Genomic DNA, 18,156 nt, shown 5'->3' on the forward strand with positions numbered 1-18,156 from the left:
ATGTTTACAATGTAGTATTATCAAGGCAGTGATGTTCATCACCTCTTTGAAAGTTTATGAGAGTTTGCATCACAATATGTGGTATTGATTTGTACAATAAAAAGGTTTGTGCAAGAAAAGTTTGTTAGGTGTAATGTAAAAGTTAAATTGCCATTATTTTTCTTCTTTTTTTTTCAAGTGAATTGTGTTAAAGAAAATAAAAATGTAGATATTTATATAATAGCGCTTTATGCTGTAAGTTTTAGGGGCCTGAGCTTTCGATCCTAGCAGGATCTTTTTCAAAGGCAGATTCTAATTCATTCGAATATGTCGGAACCACGTTTGCAGCCTACAAGTGTCGCAGGGTCCATCAGTACAACGACTGTGACTACCCCTAACAGCTTCCCGTTGCACCTGGGTGGTGTGAGACAAAGCACCTTGACAAGGGCGCAACCAGGTGGTGGGACGGGGAATCGAACCCACGCACATCGAGCAAACTCTCAGATTATGAGTCCAAGGCCGTAACCACTGAGCCACCATGTTGATTGCCTGACTGTCAGTCCTGGCAGAAGGAAAGTCATTATTCCACACTGTGGCTTACACACAATAAATGACGAATTTATAACTTGTTAGGACGATAGAGCATAATGACTTCTTGTGCTGTATAAATACAGTTTTGTGGTGGGTTATTTTTAATGAATATTAATGTTAATGGTTTTTTGTGGTTTTTTTTGTGTGTTTTGCAGGTCAATCCCTTCTACAAATTGCAGAAACATACAGACAAATAGAAGCTGAAAGAGAACAAACAGTAAGTTACAAGTACATTATGTCCATCAAATTTCATTAAAATTAGTTGTTACGATTGATTTTCACTGTATTTAGATGTTATGATGAAGTAACCCAGTTGTTGATAGTTTGGTGCTGCAATAAACTATTTTACACAGAAAATATTTGATGGTAATCCTTATTAAGTCGTCTTGGTCTGAACCAAGTCCAAGTTCAACAGAGTTGGAGCCAAGTCTGTGTCCATCGAAGGCTGCGATAACAAAATAACGAAACATGCATGTTAGATTGCTAAGCTACGGAAATGAGGTTTCCAACATTAGCAAACGTCACTTTATAACAAAACTCTATTTTAAAGAATGAGTGTCAGTGTACAGTCAAATTTCAAAATTGTCCCACTTTGGCTGGAATGTATCATATTTGTGTCACAATTAGTAGTTCAATCTGCCGCTGATGAGGCTTTGCCGGCATGATCATTACCAGAATGTCAGGGTGATTAATTTTAGTTGTTCACACCTGGGAAACAAAGACGGTTTTTTAACATAGGACAGGAAAAGACAGGAAGAGTGTCAGGGTTTTGCTTAGATTAGCCAGATGATCAGTCTATTAATTAAGCCATTATTGTCAGTTTACTAATGAGTGAAGGATGGTCATCAGGTCATTGTATCACTATGAACCACAATAGCCTCATTCAAATCCCATAGTTCAATAACCTCAATAAAACAATTATAGTGCAAAATTTGACCTCTAGTTATAGAGAATGAGTTTTTGTACCCAATTTTTCAAAGTTCATTCAATGAATGTACAAATGCATTGGGGTTAATGAACTGTGCCCTGATAGATGAACATATTGTGGATCCTAGTGTATGAGAACAGCTTTCTGTCAAAGTGTCACTACATGTAGATGAACTTGGTTTTAGTCACCCTGTTTACACGTGGCGAAAGTCGTAATCAATTTCACTGAAGTTGCAATTGACTTTTTGATAATTCGTATTACATTTTATAAAATGTAAACACTAAAGAAGTAGGCCTACAGGCATAATAATTCGTAATACAAAATAGTCATAATTCCAATGATCACTTGGGTCATCAAACATTCATTTCAAGTGAATTTGAATAAGTCATCATTAATTTACGACTTTTCGCTACAAATGTTTACAAACAATTGTTGAATTTGTGCTAATTTAGTGACCATTCGGCTGTTGCACTTCCGGCTATCACCATGCAAACGAATTTGACTTTTACAAACAATTTTAAAGTTTAATTTTAATGTGAACACCCATAACATAAATTATTTGTGATGTGTCATGTCAAAAAGAGACACTTTTGGGCAGGTAATTAATTTTATGGTTTTTACATACATGTATTAAATATAGATATATTTTGCTCCACAACGCCGTTTTCCCCCAATAAAATCAGATATTGAGTTCATAAGTTATGGTATTTTAAAAGTGGAAATTGAGATGCTAATTAATCCTTGGAAGTAATTCAAAGTAATTCAAAATACAGCTTTTATAGATAACAACATTTTTCCAGTGTAAATGCAATATTGTATTTTCTGTATCAGGCTTAAAATCATAACCAGATACATGGTTTTACTTTTGTCTTGGGTTGGGAATGGGAAAACGTTTAAAAAAGGTCTGTCTTTCCGGAACATGCAAGGGTAAAAATAGCAGGGTTTAAAACAGGCTCTACATGTACTTTAAAAAGTAGAGCCCAGTTGAGGTGGACTAATTGTTTGAACTTTTGGTATGACCAGCCATAAGTTAAAACACACTTTTACATGACTTAGATTCTGGCATGAGATTATGGTGAGATGGTCAGGAGACAGTTTCAAAGTCACTCCCAGTCATGGTATAATATAAAGAGGCTATTAAACTGGGAGCTAATTTCATGATTACTGGTGTGCAACTAGAACCATAGACCATACATTTGTATGCGATGCGATCAAGCAAAATCAGTGGGAACTCGGAAATTATTAAATTTTGATTTCTTATATTATGGTAAAAAACATTTACAAAGCTGCATTGTGCAGAAAACCCCATTGAAATTGAGCAACCAGTTCCAAAGATATGATCAATTTTAAAAAGAGTTTCCAAAACAACAGGAAACAAAAGGAAATATTACCTTTGTTTGGCTATATCTCAAAATCAATTTCTCTGAGTTCCGACTGATTTTGATTGATCGCATCACATATAGATGGTCTATGCTAGAACCTCGAGCCTGATTATTTATTCCCTTGGGAGCATGCAGAGAAAATTTCAGAAGATGGACAAAAACATTGGGACATAAACATGATAAAGAGAAATAAATTGATATATATTCTTGGGTTGCTTTTTTTTGGGACACTCTGTATATCATCATATAATTTCAGCCAACAAGAAATTTGATGGGAAGTTTCAACTTCATACCTAATACCTGGTCTTGGGTGTTATGTTGACATGCATAGGCACGTGTTGTTAACACCTCTAAATGATAAAGTGTCATCTTGAAAGGAAATTATAAACAGATCGCAGGTGATATGAGAACCAAAGTGCACTGCAGGGCAATGTACATGAACCTATAGGCTATAATTCAGGTGTACAATATGCGATAGAAGTCATACAGTGTCAAAATGCTCGGCAATTTTCAATTGTACTTGGCCATCTAAAAATAATTTTGATAAAGGAATAGGGTCGGATTTAAGCGGTGGCCCTGCGCCAGCTGACTTTGCATTGGGATGATAATGAGACAAGACTATATAATAAAAAATAAGCAAAAGACGTAGTAAATAAATAAACAAATTCTGTTTTGATAAAGGAATAGGGTCGGATTTAAGCGATGGCCCTGCGCCAGCTGATTTTGCATTGGGATGATATGAGACAAGACTATATAATTTATAATAAAAATAAGCAAAAGACGTAGTAAATATATAAACAAATTTCCGAACAAAAACTGACAGGAAGAAATTGGAAATTTGCCCTGTAAACAAACATGGGAAAAATGGTTAAAAATTAGCAGGCTCTAGGCTGTACACCAGTTACCATAAAATTAGCTCCCAGTTTGTCTCTTGCATGTCATGATTGGGAACTAACTTTGAAACTCTCTCCTGGCAGAAGGTCTCAATATCTCAAAAATAGCAAACGAAGCAACAGCTAGCACTTGAAATGCTTTCTGTCAACAACAACAAAAAGAAATAAAAACAAGAACATAGGGCTCAGGGTTAGGCTAAAAAAATTGTTATGTCTCAAAGCCCATGGCAGTTTCAAAAACAAATGCGGAATGATGTTTTTTAAAGATTTCTATTGTTTTTAAAGATTTTTTTTAAACTAAATTTTGAGTTAAGATGTCATTTTCGAGTGTTCAAAAGTACACAGCATAAAATTGTAGTTGATTTACACAATTGAAGTACAAATATCAATTGTTTGAACAATGCAAGCATCGAATCAAGTAAATTTTCTTCCAAATCCAAATTTGTCTCAGAATTTCATGATTTTACGACAAAATCAAAAAAAGGGAAATAAAAAATGAATTTGCCATTTCAGCTGACATGGACGCGTGGGCTTTGAGACAGCTTTTTTTAAAGCCTTCTGCAGCTCATCATTTTTTCATTTTTCCTGAATAATTTGAGGATTTATTAAACATTGAAATGTTAAAAGTAAACTGATAGTAATTTCTGGAATTCAAGAATGTCAATTTACAAAGTTGCTGTACATACATGTTAGGTTTGTTTACTGATAGAATTAAAAGGAACTTCCTTTATCTATAGACAAATGATTCAATATAAGCTGACAGATCTAAACTGCTCAAATAAAGAAAGTCCGCAGTCATGTAACCCGTCCTTCACCAAACCCTGATCGTGTTATGAACATTTAATTGATAAAGTCGTGTGCAGAATCTTGTTAGCTCCAACTTGATACCAAATTTGCCACCAAAAACTCTAAATTCAGAGAGATTGAGACCAGTATATGAAATATGGTGCAATTTCAAAAGTTGCAAATTAAAAATAGACCACGCGAGCTGTAGAGGTGAATGGCACAGCGCGACCATTGACATAGCCCGAAACAACCGCTAGGTCATATCGATCGCATCGTGCCCTAGTATTCATCAGTAAAGCACTGTAGCAATCCATGCGTTTTAAATTAACAATTGAATAAAGCGCGCACTTGGGATAGTCGACATGGGTTCATCGTGGGCAAGCAAGCTTGACCACATGCCACGCTAAGCAATTTCGACCGCGTTATCGTTTTGATTTGCAACTTTTGAAAATGCACCAAATGCCATAAACCGGTATCAGTCTTTGTCACTTTTGAGTGTTTGGTATCAAATTTGGTATCAAATTAGAGCTAACAAGATTCTGCACACAACCGTATCAATCAAATTTTCATAACAAGATCAGGTTTTGGTGTAGGACGGGTTACATGACTGCGGACTTTCTTTATTTGAGCAGTTTATAAGCAGTAGAGTTTGAAATAGAAATAGTTTTGTTTGCTGTCGGATGAATCTAATTTGAAAGCCAGTTGGTAGTACATACATGTAGGATGTGTCACAGTAAATTTATTATTATTTTTTAAAGAATACATTTTCAGCAATCGTCGTCAAGACTCGTCATAGTGATACGCGTCATATCAAAAGGTGCCTTAAGTCGGAAAAGCCTGTATTAAGATATTGGTAAAATAAAGTTGCACAAATTATGTATTTTTAAATAAAATAATAAGAAAAATATGTTACACTTTCATCAAAGTATCCCCTCAAATTCAGTAAAAAAATAAACCTATATCTTAAAATCTCAATATAAGGTATCTTCTGATACTTATAATGTGTCACATATATTGTCATATATTTTGGTGTTTGTTTGTTTGTTTGTTTGTTTGTTTGTTTCATTAGGTTTATATTTTATTTCCCCCACCCAACTTTGTATATAAAATTGGGAAAAAAATCGCCACCTTCGGCCACTGGGAAAAAAAATTGCCACCTGACTCCAAACTTGCATGCCCCTGAGAATCAAATGGTACATTCCTTACTGCAGATGATGTTGGTTGTTCAACAAATTGATTAATACGGGTTCCATTCCCAAGGTGATTGTCAAAACTATTTGATTAGTTAGAACATGAATAGAGATGAGGGGCAATATAATTTATTATATGTATAACACTTGTTTGATATAAGGGTGGTTGTGTTGTGTTGCTCTGGGATGGTAGAACATAAAGGGTATTATAGTTTGGAAGTTGAAAATACCATATAAATTCAGGGTTGGTATTTAGAATGAGTGATATGTGGACGAAGTTGTTTTCTAGTATTATGTTGGATTATGAATAAATCCGATATTGGCCTTCAACAATTAACACTAACCATGTCTGCCAAGTGTGAAATAAAATACATGCAGCATTGGAAAGATGTACCGTTCTATCAGGAAATAATAAACGTTATGTGTGGTTGTGTGTGTCAAAAGAACAGTCAAACTATCAGACATTTTCAGCTTTAGGAGATCAAAACAAACGCCTAAAATTGAACAACTTCCAACAGGAGAGACGTTCAATCAGACTGCGAGTAATAAAGAAAATATATAAAGATAATCAAGTGAACGAGAGTCAACTTGGTATGAAATATCAAACGGAATTGGGTTAAATGACGTTGTCATGGCAATTCATACTTTGTCTGCCTGTTCGGTCATCGGAAGGTCAACTAATCAAGATATTATTTTCGCTTGGCTGATCGCTGATCAGGCAAGTCGTACCCTAATTTATCATGATACGAGAGGAAGAGGCAATTGCCAAATGATTGAGTGGATCTTGGCTACTAAGTCCTAGTATTAAAGCCATATTATAACATTTTCATACAAAATAGATAAGCATTTCTTTGCCATAAAATGTTAGTTTTTACTGTCAGATATATCCCCTTTTATTTTTGAGCCGACCAACTACGGCAAAGCAAAGAAAATTGGAATTTACTACCAGCGCATATGTCGCCAATGCTCCTTCGGTCATGTTATGGTATGACCCTTTGTTGTGTGGATCACCGCCCGCACGCTGTGTACCGTACGAACCGTGTGTTATGAACATCGTCTATGCGTTCGACTGATAATTCCATCGTAATAATAAAACGCCGGTTCCATCATTTTATTCAAAATCTCGGATTTTGACAAAACTACAGCACCTCTAAGAGTCTTGATTTTTGCAGGGTATATTGGTTTTATAAAGTACAATATAATTGTGTAAAAAATGAATTTTAAAATTCAGCAAATGTTATAATATGGCTTTAATGGATAAGTACTTGATACAAACTCTTTTTGTTTGGTTTGCGTACATTGTATGTGCATCTTTAACATGGTGGAATGGTGGACAATTTGGGGGAGGGCTAGTGATGTGGTCGACACCGTTTTTTATTGTCGACATGTCGATATAATTAGTATACCGGCGTCGACATAAAAAAAAAAAAAAAAAAAAAAAAAAAAAAAATTTTTTTTTTTTATCGACATGATTTTTTGATGTCGACATGTCGGCATACGATGCCGGCGTCGACGATTATGTCGACATAAGGCATGTCGACCACATCACTAGGGAGGGCGGGTCAATTTTTAAAGTGACGGGTATGTGCTTACTGATGCCGGGAAGTAGTGGCCTATTGGTATAAAATGTTGTTTTATTATAAAATTTATAATTTATAAATGGTGTGTCATAGAGTATAACAAAATGAAAAAAAGGAGTCATTTGATATAAAATTTTGAAAAAAGGGGTCATTGGGTAACAAATTTAAATGTAGCCAAATTCTGATTTTAGATTCCAAATATATGCCAAATTTACAATGCAAAAATTGACAGTTTCAGCATTTTATGGTAATGGTGGGTGTAATTTGGTAAAACACTGAGCCAAAATGGAAGGAGGAAAATTTATTTGCCCAACAAATACAATAGGTATGGATTGACTGCTTGTGAGAAAAGCCTTGCCCAGAACCTAGATTTCACACACACTTTATTCAAATAAAAGCATCAAATCTTTTTGCAACCAATGTATAGCATTCCAAGCATTGTGAAGCATGTGAAGATAGGGGTAGCCATGTTGATTCCTGTTAACCACAAAGACATAAATGAAATCAATATGAATGTATCCCATGCCCGTGCCCGTGGATCATTGTCCAGGGTTGCATTAGATGTTCGAGGTGACGGGAATAATATGACATTGATTAAAAACTACCTGGTCTTTCAGCGAGAGATGTGACACCAAAAAAGGGTCACATTAGGTGAGAAGCCCTATAAAAATTGGGCATATTCAGTGAACGGTGCCAGAATACAAAAATTTAAAAGATTTTATCTTCTCATTTGTTTTTTTCTTTTTCCATTTCAGGTACACACATTACGAAAAGAAGTGTTGAATCCAGTTGAAAGCAAGTTGGAATTTGAATATAAGACTGTACTACAGGCACAGAAAATCTACCTCACAGAGAATAAGAATAAAGCAGAGGTAATATATGGGCTTCCAGGATTTGAAAAAACAAATTCAAATTGTGATATTATTACAAATTTTGGGGGCCAGCGTAATACATTTTGTACATATTTTGCTTTAAATATCAAAACTGATAGAGGATTTTAACTCAAAAGTTAAGATAATATTGTTTGGGTGTAAGGTTTGTATAATGTACGCTATTAAATACCACTTTATAAAATAAGACCACCCACCTTTGACGGAGAAAAAAGAAATGCAAAATTAGATTCATATAGTAAATCTTAGCTGTTTCTTGTTGTTTTTAGAATCAATTTGTCAATACTTTTAGTAGTCATTGCTTCTCAGAGAAATGAATAGACATATGTATGCTGCACTGCCAAAATTGTTCAAATCTAAATAATGGAAAAGTTCGTAAGTGTAGTGTGGTGTGTTTCCCTGATCATTTTTTAAAGAAACCATGACTGTGATGTTTCTATTTCAACTTATGCAGGCTCTTGACAAATGTCGAAGTGAGGTTCGAAAGTTACAGAAGAAAACACAGAAAGCCAGTAACGAGAAATACCTAGAAAGGGAACAGAAGTCAACCGAAGAATTAGGTCAACTACAGAGGGCGCTGCTAGCATTCCGTAGCCATGGGCTTAGAAAGGTAAACAGAGAACATACGGTATGGTTATCTTTCAGGCATATGTGATTTTTTTTTCAGGTTGCAGACAGTCAATTATGATATAAAATTGGATCGGTTGAGCCCATATTTATTGGTCTCGCTATGAGTTTTAAAATATTGGACGAGACGTAGTCAAGTCCAATATTTTACAACTCATAGCGAGACCAATAAATATTGGGCGTAGCATCAATTTTATCATTATTATGTTTTGGATCCAATATTATCACAACTTGGATCCATCAAAACATAATAATGATGAACATTGTTTCAGTGTTGTAGGTCTCGACACCAGGTCTCGGTCTCGAGACCATCTCGAGACCTGGTTTTGCAGGTCTCGGGTCTCGGATGTCAAGGTCTCGGTCTCGGACCTCAAAAGTCTCGGTCTCGGACCTCAAAAGTCTCGGTCTCGGACCTCAAAAGTCTCGGTCTCGGGCGTTTTTTAGTTCGAGACCTGTCGAGACCTGAAGAAAAAGATTTGACTTTCTGTTGTTGATCATTACTTTTTCCTTATCCTAAATTTAAGAATAAAGATACAGAAATCATTTTTATGATACTGACAATATGTGGGGTTATAAATGACTCAAAAGTGAGCATGTTCGGATGTGACTCATGTGAGCTTTAAATTTTATTTCATAATCAAAAATGCTAATGCTTACGCCGCCACTCTGATTAAGCTGGGGTGGGGTACTCAGTACAAATGGCCATATGGGGGACGTGCTGCAAACATGGGTAGCAATTTCAGCCTTCGGTTTATCAATGACCTCCTTTTTCTAGACCAAATTTGGTATTTGGATGGGTCCTTTTTTTCAAAATTTTCACGGAAAAAAGCTCAATTTTGCCTGCACTATAGCCAACATTGTTGAAATTTTCACAAAATTTGGAGGAAAAGTTGCAAAAATTAAGACACATATTGTTAAATTTGGGTCCATTTTCTTAAAAAATTGGTACATTGATGGGTCTCCTTTCAAATTCCCAGCTGCACACCCCTACCCAAACCAAACTTGAGTATCCTCCGGTATTAAACCAAGGTCTCGGTCTCGGTCTTGGTCTCGAACTTAGAGGTCTCGGTCTCGGAAGGGGTGGTCTTGGTCTCGGAAGGTTTGGTCTCGGTCTCGATCTCGGACGGGCAGGTCTTGGTCTCGGTCTCGGTCTCGGACATAGAGGTCTTGACTACAACACTGCATTGTTTGTAGTCATGGGTTCGAATCTTGGCATTGCCAATATGAATAAGAGGTATACTAGAACTGGCTCAGTTCCTATGATCATAATGCCCTCTGCCACTCAAGCTCTGGTGGGTCTGTCACATCCAGCACTGAACCAGTGGTAGGGTATACCTGAAAAGGTTGGTAAATTTACCAGCAGGAAGAGTCGGTGTTGAGAGGAAAATGGGAACGGACCATGTGTACAATTGTCCAGAAGTCACTCTGCTGAGAGGGTGGGGAATATTTCTGAACAAGAGTATGGTTCAAATTTACTGATGTGATAAATTATGCACTATCTTGAAATTGCTATCTCTTATGCCAAGCACCAAATTCTATGAAACAAGGGCATATTATCTGCCCTCCATAGTAAGCAGTGTGACTGATACTTCCCCTTATCATTTATGGAGTCTTTATCATTTTAAACAGGCTATTCCAGTTGAAATCCATATCCCCCTATGGAATACATGACTTTCATCTTCCACACAGGGAGTGTGGATTTCAAACAGGGATTGCCTGAATGGGTGACTCTATTTGAAATCTACACTCCCCTGTATGGGAGATTAAAGTCATGTCTTCCATAGGGGGTGTATGGATTTCAACTGGAATAGCCCATTTATGGAGTCTGTATCATTAATATGAGGAGGCAGTGTAAGGTGACCTGACCTAATGAAGCTATCAAATGTGTGACTGTCATTTGGTGGTGGTAATGAACTTTATGAAGTCATATTGTTGTGCCAGGACAAAATATGTAATAATAGAGACAAACAATAGCTGCCGTTTACATTATTACAACAAACTAATTTTGTATTAAAAGGTCCATTCGGTGATCCCAGCGAGAGTGTAAAAAATACAAATTGTGTGTAAACTGCTTAAAAGTGATGGTTAAAGTCATTAAAATTGTTAGGTATTTCTGAAATGAAACATTTGGCAAAAAAGAGTAAAATGGCAGTATAGTGTTGACCAAGTAAGCCCCATTCAAATCCACATATAAATTACTCTACTTAAACTTGCAGAGATATATTACAGTTTCGTGTTAAATGTCCTATTTTGTCTTTAAAAACACAGCTTTTGGCTCAACCTGCTATGTTGGCACATCAATGCAACTAATAAGGGAGTGAAAAACTTAATTTTAATGACTTTTGCAATTTTCCGAATGAGCAAATCGCTGAATAGACCTTTAATTGGTTAATTATGAAATATCCAAGTAAAATCTTCAAGTAGCAATATGGGTTGGGTACGTAATTGTCACCCGGAATGCATTAGAGAAAATAAACATTTTACAATGCATGTGCTGTTACATAAAGCAACTATTCATCTCTATCTGACCATGATCTGACATACAATGTTTTTGTAGCACATGATAGGGGGATCTGTTTCACATTTTGTCCATTTATGCCAGGGTCCATTTACCTCACACTTAAGCTAATGTAATATATTATATAGTATGCATTAGACCTTGGCTTATAACCTTACAGCCATTAAGCCATAGACAAGGTCTTTAGTTGTAAATAGAATGTTGGACCTCGGTTTGTTTTTAAGAAGATAGGCCTATAACCACATTGTGAAAAACAAATAAGGGAAGTCATCTCTTATCCAATGCTATAATTAAAGTACAGATATCATAATTAGTAAGCTATGTTTCCGCATACACAGTCAATATACATACTTCCAGTCACATGTCCCTGCAACCTCAGACTTGGCAATATGTGTCTAGCCATAGACAGTAGAGAGATGGTCTAGCATTTACAGAGGTCCAGGCTTCAACCAACACTATAAAAATGAAGAAAAAACAGTCCACTTGCCAGATTTGTCTTTATGGGTTAAGTAAAGCTCTTGGAATGTATATATAGGCAGATTAAGTTTTGATACTCTAGGATAGGAAAGCCATGGTCAGCAACTCCAGATACTTTTTTGAGGGTCTAATGCGCATATTTGTTATAACGTACGATAATGAGCTAATTTATATATTTTGCGTTGACACATTAGGCCTCCATCCATCGAGTGCTGTATATGTCCGGTGCTGTATCCCTTGGATAGATTGACTTCAGGTATTATAGGATAGGTAGGCGCACGGTTACAAACTCCTGCTACTTTTTAAGGGTAGAATTTGCATATTCATTATCACGATAATGAACTAGTTTGCTTCTTTTTTTCTTTTTTTTAATTCAAATATTTTTCCACAAAAACATGTTTTGTTTTGTTTTTCAAAAAAAAAAAACCAGATTCACAATTTGTTCACAACAACATGCCCCAAAGTGGAGGCATTGTGGTCAATGCAAGAACAATGAAATTTCATGTTTTATTCAGTTACAAGCTGTGTGCCATTTGGGGACATGCTAACAAATGGCTTGTGCCATTAGCGCCAATCCGGCTTGAAATATGGGGGGGGGGGAGTCGACCTGGATTGTCAAGAAGTGACTGAAAAGAACCAATAATGGGCCATTTTACCGAAAGGTGGGGGGGGGGACGTCACGTCCGCCGTGTCCCCCCATCACTCCCATCCCCCAGATTGATATCCATGACTATTATATTATTTTGTGGATGCTTGCCTGGTCTATGATATTGAAACACTAATACGCAGATTCAGGGTTTCTCTAGCAGAAGTCAATTTGTGCCAAAATTCCTCCCCACAATGCAATAAGCGTATTGCATAACAATAGATACAGTTCGGAGGTTAATCCATCTCCTTTGTTATGCAATACGCTTATTGCATTGTGGGAAGGAAAGCATAAGGCCAGAAAAAAATCCAAGTTTGTTTCTTGTAAAGCGCCAGCATTTACGTTTTTGATGGCGCATTTGAATTGTTTTTTTTTTACTTTAAAAGAAAAAAAAGAAAAAATAACAAAAAACAATATAAAACACTACTGGAGTAAACATTTACACATTACACAACAAATAAACAATATAAATATTCTTGAATATGAAGAAATGTGATTTTTTTTTGTGTGTCGGAAAAGGTATTTTTTCCCCATTTCAAGACATGCATTTAAAAAAAAAACCGCATTTCGCATTTGACTTTTTGGACCTGCTACAGGTTATGTTTTTTTTAGGGCCTAATGTGTAGTTAAAAATAATTTTAAAAAAGCAGAAAAAACTTTCTTATGTGATTAAAATTGTTTCTAAATATTGAAAGTTACTGAACTATTTTTGAAAGGGATGAGTAATTGGAGAAGAGAGCATATAATAATTCAATTATTTTCCAATTGGATTTTCAATTTAAAAATTGAAGCTCAAAAATAGATTTCAAAAGTGGAAATTAGATTGAAAGAAACTGATAGCATGAAATACAGAAATTAATCTAGTTTGCGATAATTTGTCTTTTTTTTTTAACAAAGATAAATGTAGCACAGCAGCCAGTGAAGAGGGTATTGATAGCACACTGAAACATCGCTATATGATAGGAAAATCTTGATAAAGGTTGTTACAACCTAAAAGACTTGTCAAAATGTGGTGGGACACTTATGGATAATATTATGGCCTTATTTTGTGTAATTTTTAACGTGCTGAAATGGAGGTTCTTTGATGTCAAGCCTAAAGCTTTTCCTGACACCCAAACCCTCCCCACTAATCAATGTTGAGTGTCACTAGACGTGTATGACCAAAAAGTAGGATTCAACATTGATTGGAGGGAGTGGGGGGCTTTTTTACATTACCCTATCAAAAGTACCCTAACACTTTTGACGAGCATGGTAGATGGAAGACTTGGCGTGCACTATATCGGTGTTTTTGTTTGTTTTTATCAAAATTTGTATTTTAGGTACTGTGCTAGAACTGGCTCATTTCCGCTGATGCCTTCAAATAGCGCACAATCACGCATGGCTACACAAACCCAATTGGTCAGTTTTGAAAATGTTAAAGCTGTGCCGTACACTGTCGTGTTGATCACCCGCAAAGTTTGCTGGCATTACGAGAGTTCCACTTGCCAAGTTTTAATTTTTTCCAACAAAGCGTTTTTGAGTTACGCAATTTTTTGTCATCTCAAAATCCCATTGAATTACTACAGGGAAGGGCTTTTGGCACTTTGCCAATTTCTCAAAATAGCAACATTTTTGAAAACAAAGGTTTTATTAAAACTGATTTTTCTCTCCTTTATAGCAGTTGTATATGAAAGTTTTAAGTTTCATTTTGTTGCCAATATATCACAGAATAATACAAACAAAGTTTATTTTCTGACTTACTGTTACTTAAGTATATATTTAACAGGAATGTTGGTACTTTTTTATGATTTTTTTATTTTTTTTCTGAAAACACTAAATTACCTAAATTCTAGGATTTTTTTAGCCAGCAGGGAAGGATGCTATGGTTACCAAACTTTCAGGGATGGTAAATAAGATTAATATCTAAATTCTCTCGTCAGTTTTTTCCAATTAAGTGTTTCTATTTTAAGCTACAGTGTTTCTAACATTCCCTAAAATTAAAAATGGAAAAAATAATTTTTTTTTTTTTTTAAACACTTTATCCAAAAAAACTGATGAGAGAATTTAGATATTAAGCTTATTTACTATCCCTGAAAGTTTGGTAACCATAGCTCCTTCCTAAGTGGGCAAAAAAAATCAAAAACTGTCAAAATTAAGGGAATGTGCACAAAATAAAGAAAAACATAAGAATTGTTACAATTCTTATAAGACTCTTAAAATAGGTGGGGAAAATACTTTTCTTTGTTATGTTAAAGATTTAAATGAATAGACCTGATTGATCAGACACAGGAGCTATTTTTCTGCAAGGGTGTTATATCCGAGGCAGCTACCTTAAGTATCACCTCAAATGCAGTAAAAAACAAATCTACAATGTATAACATTTTAAGGCTCAGTCTTTTTTTTTTTAAATTTTATTTATAACATTCGGCCGAAGCCAGGCATTAAAGCCCAATTGTGCTCAAAGGCTACTAAATTCAAGGGATGCCAACCGGACTTTACGGGACAGGGATATGGGAAGAGGTCCGATTTTAGATGAAAACCGGAGCACCCGGAGAAAAACCTGGGAGGACAAGCATGGATCGGCAACCAAACTAACATGTGGCACCGTGGGGAATTGAACCTGGGCCGCAGTGGTATGAAGCGAGTGAACTTCACCGTCCCTCTTTATTCTTAAAATCTCAATACTTTCAAAGGGACACAGGGACATTTTGATATAAATGTGTCACATTTATTGTCATATATTTTGGTGTTTTGTTTAGTGTTTTGTTTTTTTGTTTCATCAGAATATATTTCTTGTTTAAAATAAATGATTACTCACTGTGGATGTTTTGGCATGTGACAGGGAGGGCACCATTTCCCCCACCCCAACTCTGTATTTTATAAAGGTGTACATTAAAATTGAAAAAAATTAATTGACGCCTTCAACCACTGAAAAAAAAAATTGCCACCGAAACAATTCCGCCTAACCCGAACTCGCATGCCCCCTGAGAATCAAATGGTGCATCCCTTTATACTGCAGATGATTTTGGTTGTTTGACAAAATTATTACGGGTTCCATTCCCAAGATGATTGTCAAAAACATTTAAATAGTTAGAACATGAACAGAGACGAGGGGCAGTATAAACTATATTCTATAACACTTGCTTGATATAAGGGTGGTTGTGTTGTGTTGCTTTACAAATGTAGGATAGTATACAAATATATACTGCCATGAGAGGTTCTGGTTAAAACTATGGGCCCGAGGTGAGATCAATAGTACTATTTTCTTGAGGGGCGCAGCTGCTGTAATTGGTTACAATCACGCATGGCTACACAAACCCAATTGGTCAGTTTTGAAAATGTTAAAGCTGTGCCGTACACTGTCGTGTTGATCACCCGCAAAGTTTGCTGGCATTACGAGAGTTCCACGATCAACACAAAATTTTAGCAATTTTCATAAAGGCAAAATTAATTACAAGTGTGTTTCACATGTGTGCTTTACATTTACCTAAGACAGCAGGCGGATATAATTACATGACAGTGTTTTCCTTCTCTGGCAATTGACAAGTGTTTTGACTGAGATACAAATTAGGTGTTGATATTATGACATCAATGATTTATTGATGGTAAGGACATTATGTCCTCTGAGCACATTTATATTCACAGCTATTCACAGCCCATTTATAAACCTGTTGATTGTTCAAAGCATATATGTGACCGTCCACCAAAAAACGGCCGTAGAGTCTGCCCCCGGTCAATTTTGTTTTATTTTTGTGTTTAGAAAATATATATCATAAGCTTTAAAATGATATCATGTGACTTCAAACGATATCCAGAAGCGGAATTATGGTTTATGCTTTGCTCCTTCAGCAAAATGGTACCTTATTTCGGTTCTACATATCTCTTTTTCCACATTGCTGGTAATAAATATCAAAAACATGCAGTCATTATTGGCGGTCATTTCAAATCATCCCCAAGTTGACGAGGTTCAGGAATGTCCTCTCATTGTTACTTGTTAGTTTTTCATACCTAGACAAAATACAATGCTTTGTAACTCACTACTTGAACAGGATTTAGCCAAAACAAACGGCTTATTACCCTCTTCAACAGTAGGATTATTGATTGGTTTAAAAGGTATTTGACTGGCACTAGCAAAATGAGATACATGTAGCACCAACTTGAGGTACCTATGAATACAACCTTCATGCACATTTTAACTCTAACTCAGAATACAATTTGCTGACTTTATGGCTGGTTTGTGGTGGATGGTCACATATCATGGACAGTTGATGAGCAGATTTTCAATGTGTTTACAGATAAAAAGAGGACTTTTTTGGGTGGGGTGGGGTTGGGGTTTATATTACATCCTCCTAGCTATGGCTCTGCCCATGGATACCTCCTATTCTATCAGAGAGATGCACAGTGTAAATGCTGCATACATGAGGTTACACAGCTCTTACACAGCTGATTGAACATGCATGCTAGTGAAAATGAGCTTTCCCAACATACAGACATCCCATGTGTTGGTTGAAATGCTGCGACTGACATCATATTGTAATTCCTGTTAATTATACAGTACATTAGTATAGGAGAGGGATTTTAAAAACAATATTGGGGTTCAAGGAGGGGGGTTCTGTGGTTATTGAGGATCAGGGGACCAAATCGTCTGGAGTCGTCAGAATTTTGTCAGGAGACACAAGCTAAAGAGCAATTAAGTGCCATTAGGTGCCATAGTCTCGTTTTTATTGATTTAAATATTACATCATAAATGTAACTCACGTTCCTTATGGTATGCTATGCTCTTTAAAATATTTATCTAACTCAGTTTATGGACTTGCATTGTAGTTTTAAAAAGTACATGGCTAGTATTTTATAGAAAGTTGGCTTATAAAAGTTGGTGGTTCTCAACTTCATTAGTTTGAGGGCCACCGTAGGGCCAAATATGTTTCAAACATATGTATGCTTGAGGGCCAAATTCTCCCCCAATTTCTTATGTACCGTATTTACTCTATTTTAAAACGCCACAGGGGCGTGACATTTTCGAAAGAGGGGGCTTTTATTGGAGGTTCACAATGACTTTTGGTTCATTTCCGGGATTGTGATGTCACTTTCGACACTTACCGATTATGTGTGGACCGTGGTAAGCTATAGAAAATGTTGTTTCTTATTGAAAGTGACATTGTTCGCACCAAGTTGATGATAATCGGTCAGAGAATATAGTGTGCATACATTTACTTCTGAACATGCTTTGCCTAAAACCTTTTAACAGCTATCTGAAGAAATATTCAGATAAAATAAATAGTGCTACATTCACCAAATAACATAGAGCTCTGTGTAGATCTTGCAGTTCTTGAGTTATGTCTAAAAGTCCGATTTTATCTCGTAATCTTACACATCTCAAGTTTGTATTGCTTGAATTTATTAGAATGTTATAACACCATCTGTTGCTCTATACTGTGAACTAAAGGAAATCTAAAACCTTCCACAAACTGACATTATGTGCAGTATGCCCTTTCATTATCATCAGCGTTCGAAATTTTGGTTGTCCGTTCGCCCGGGACAACTGAAAAAGTCGCCGGACACCAAAAATACTGATTTGGTTGTCCGCCGGACAACCATAAATCTGTAGCCAAAAGTCACCTTCGTACGCCTACGGACAACCAAAAACTTAGACAGACAACCAGAAATTGTAATCTGGTTGTCCGTGGGAC

At 36.0% G+C, this 18,156-nt stretch overlaps 1 protein-coding gene across 1 annotated transcript in view; it reads left to right on the plus strand.

Annotated features, from left to right (window-relative positions):
* LOC140150695 (BAR/IMD domain-containing adapter protein 2-like) overlaps positions 1 to 18,156 on the plus strand; it is a 118,708-nt gene that overhangs the window by 43,723 nt on the left and 56,829 nt on the right. The window contains 3 exon segments of the mRNA XM_072172778.1: positions 726 to 787; positions 8,085 to 8,201; positions 8,674 to 8,829. Of these exon segments, the coding sequence (XP_072028879.1) occupies positions 726 to 787; positions 8,085 to 8,201; positions 8,674 to 8,829 (335 nt within the window).

This window comes from Amphiura filiformis, chromosome 4 (genome assembly GCF_039555335.1).
Source record: "Amphiura filiformis chromosome 4, Afil_fr2py, whole genome shotgun sequence".
In the NCBI taxonomy this organism is placed as follows: Eukaryota; Metazoa; Echinodermata; class Ophiuroidea; order Amphilepidida; family Amphiuridae; genus Amphiura; species Amphiura filiformis.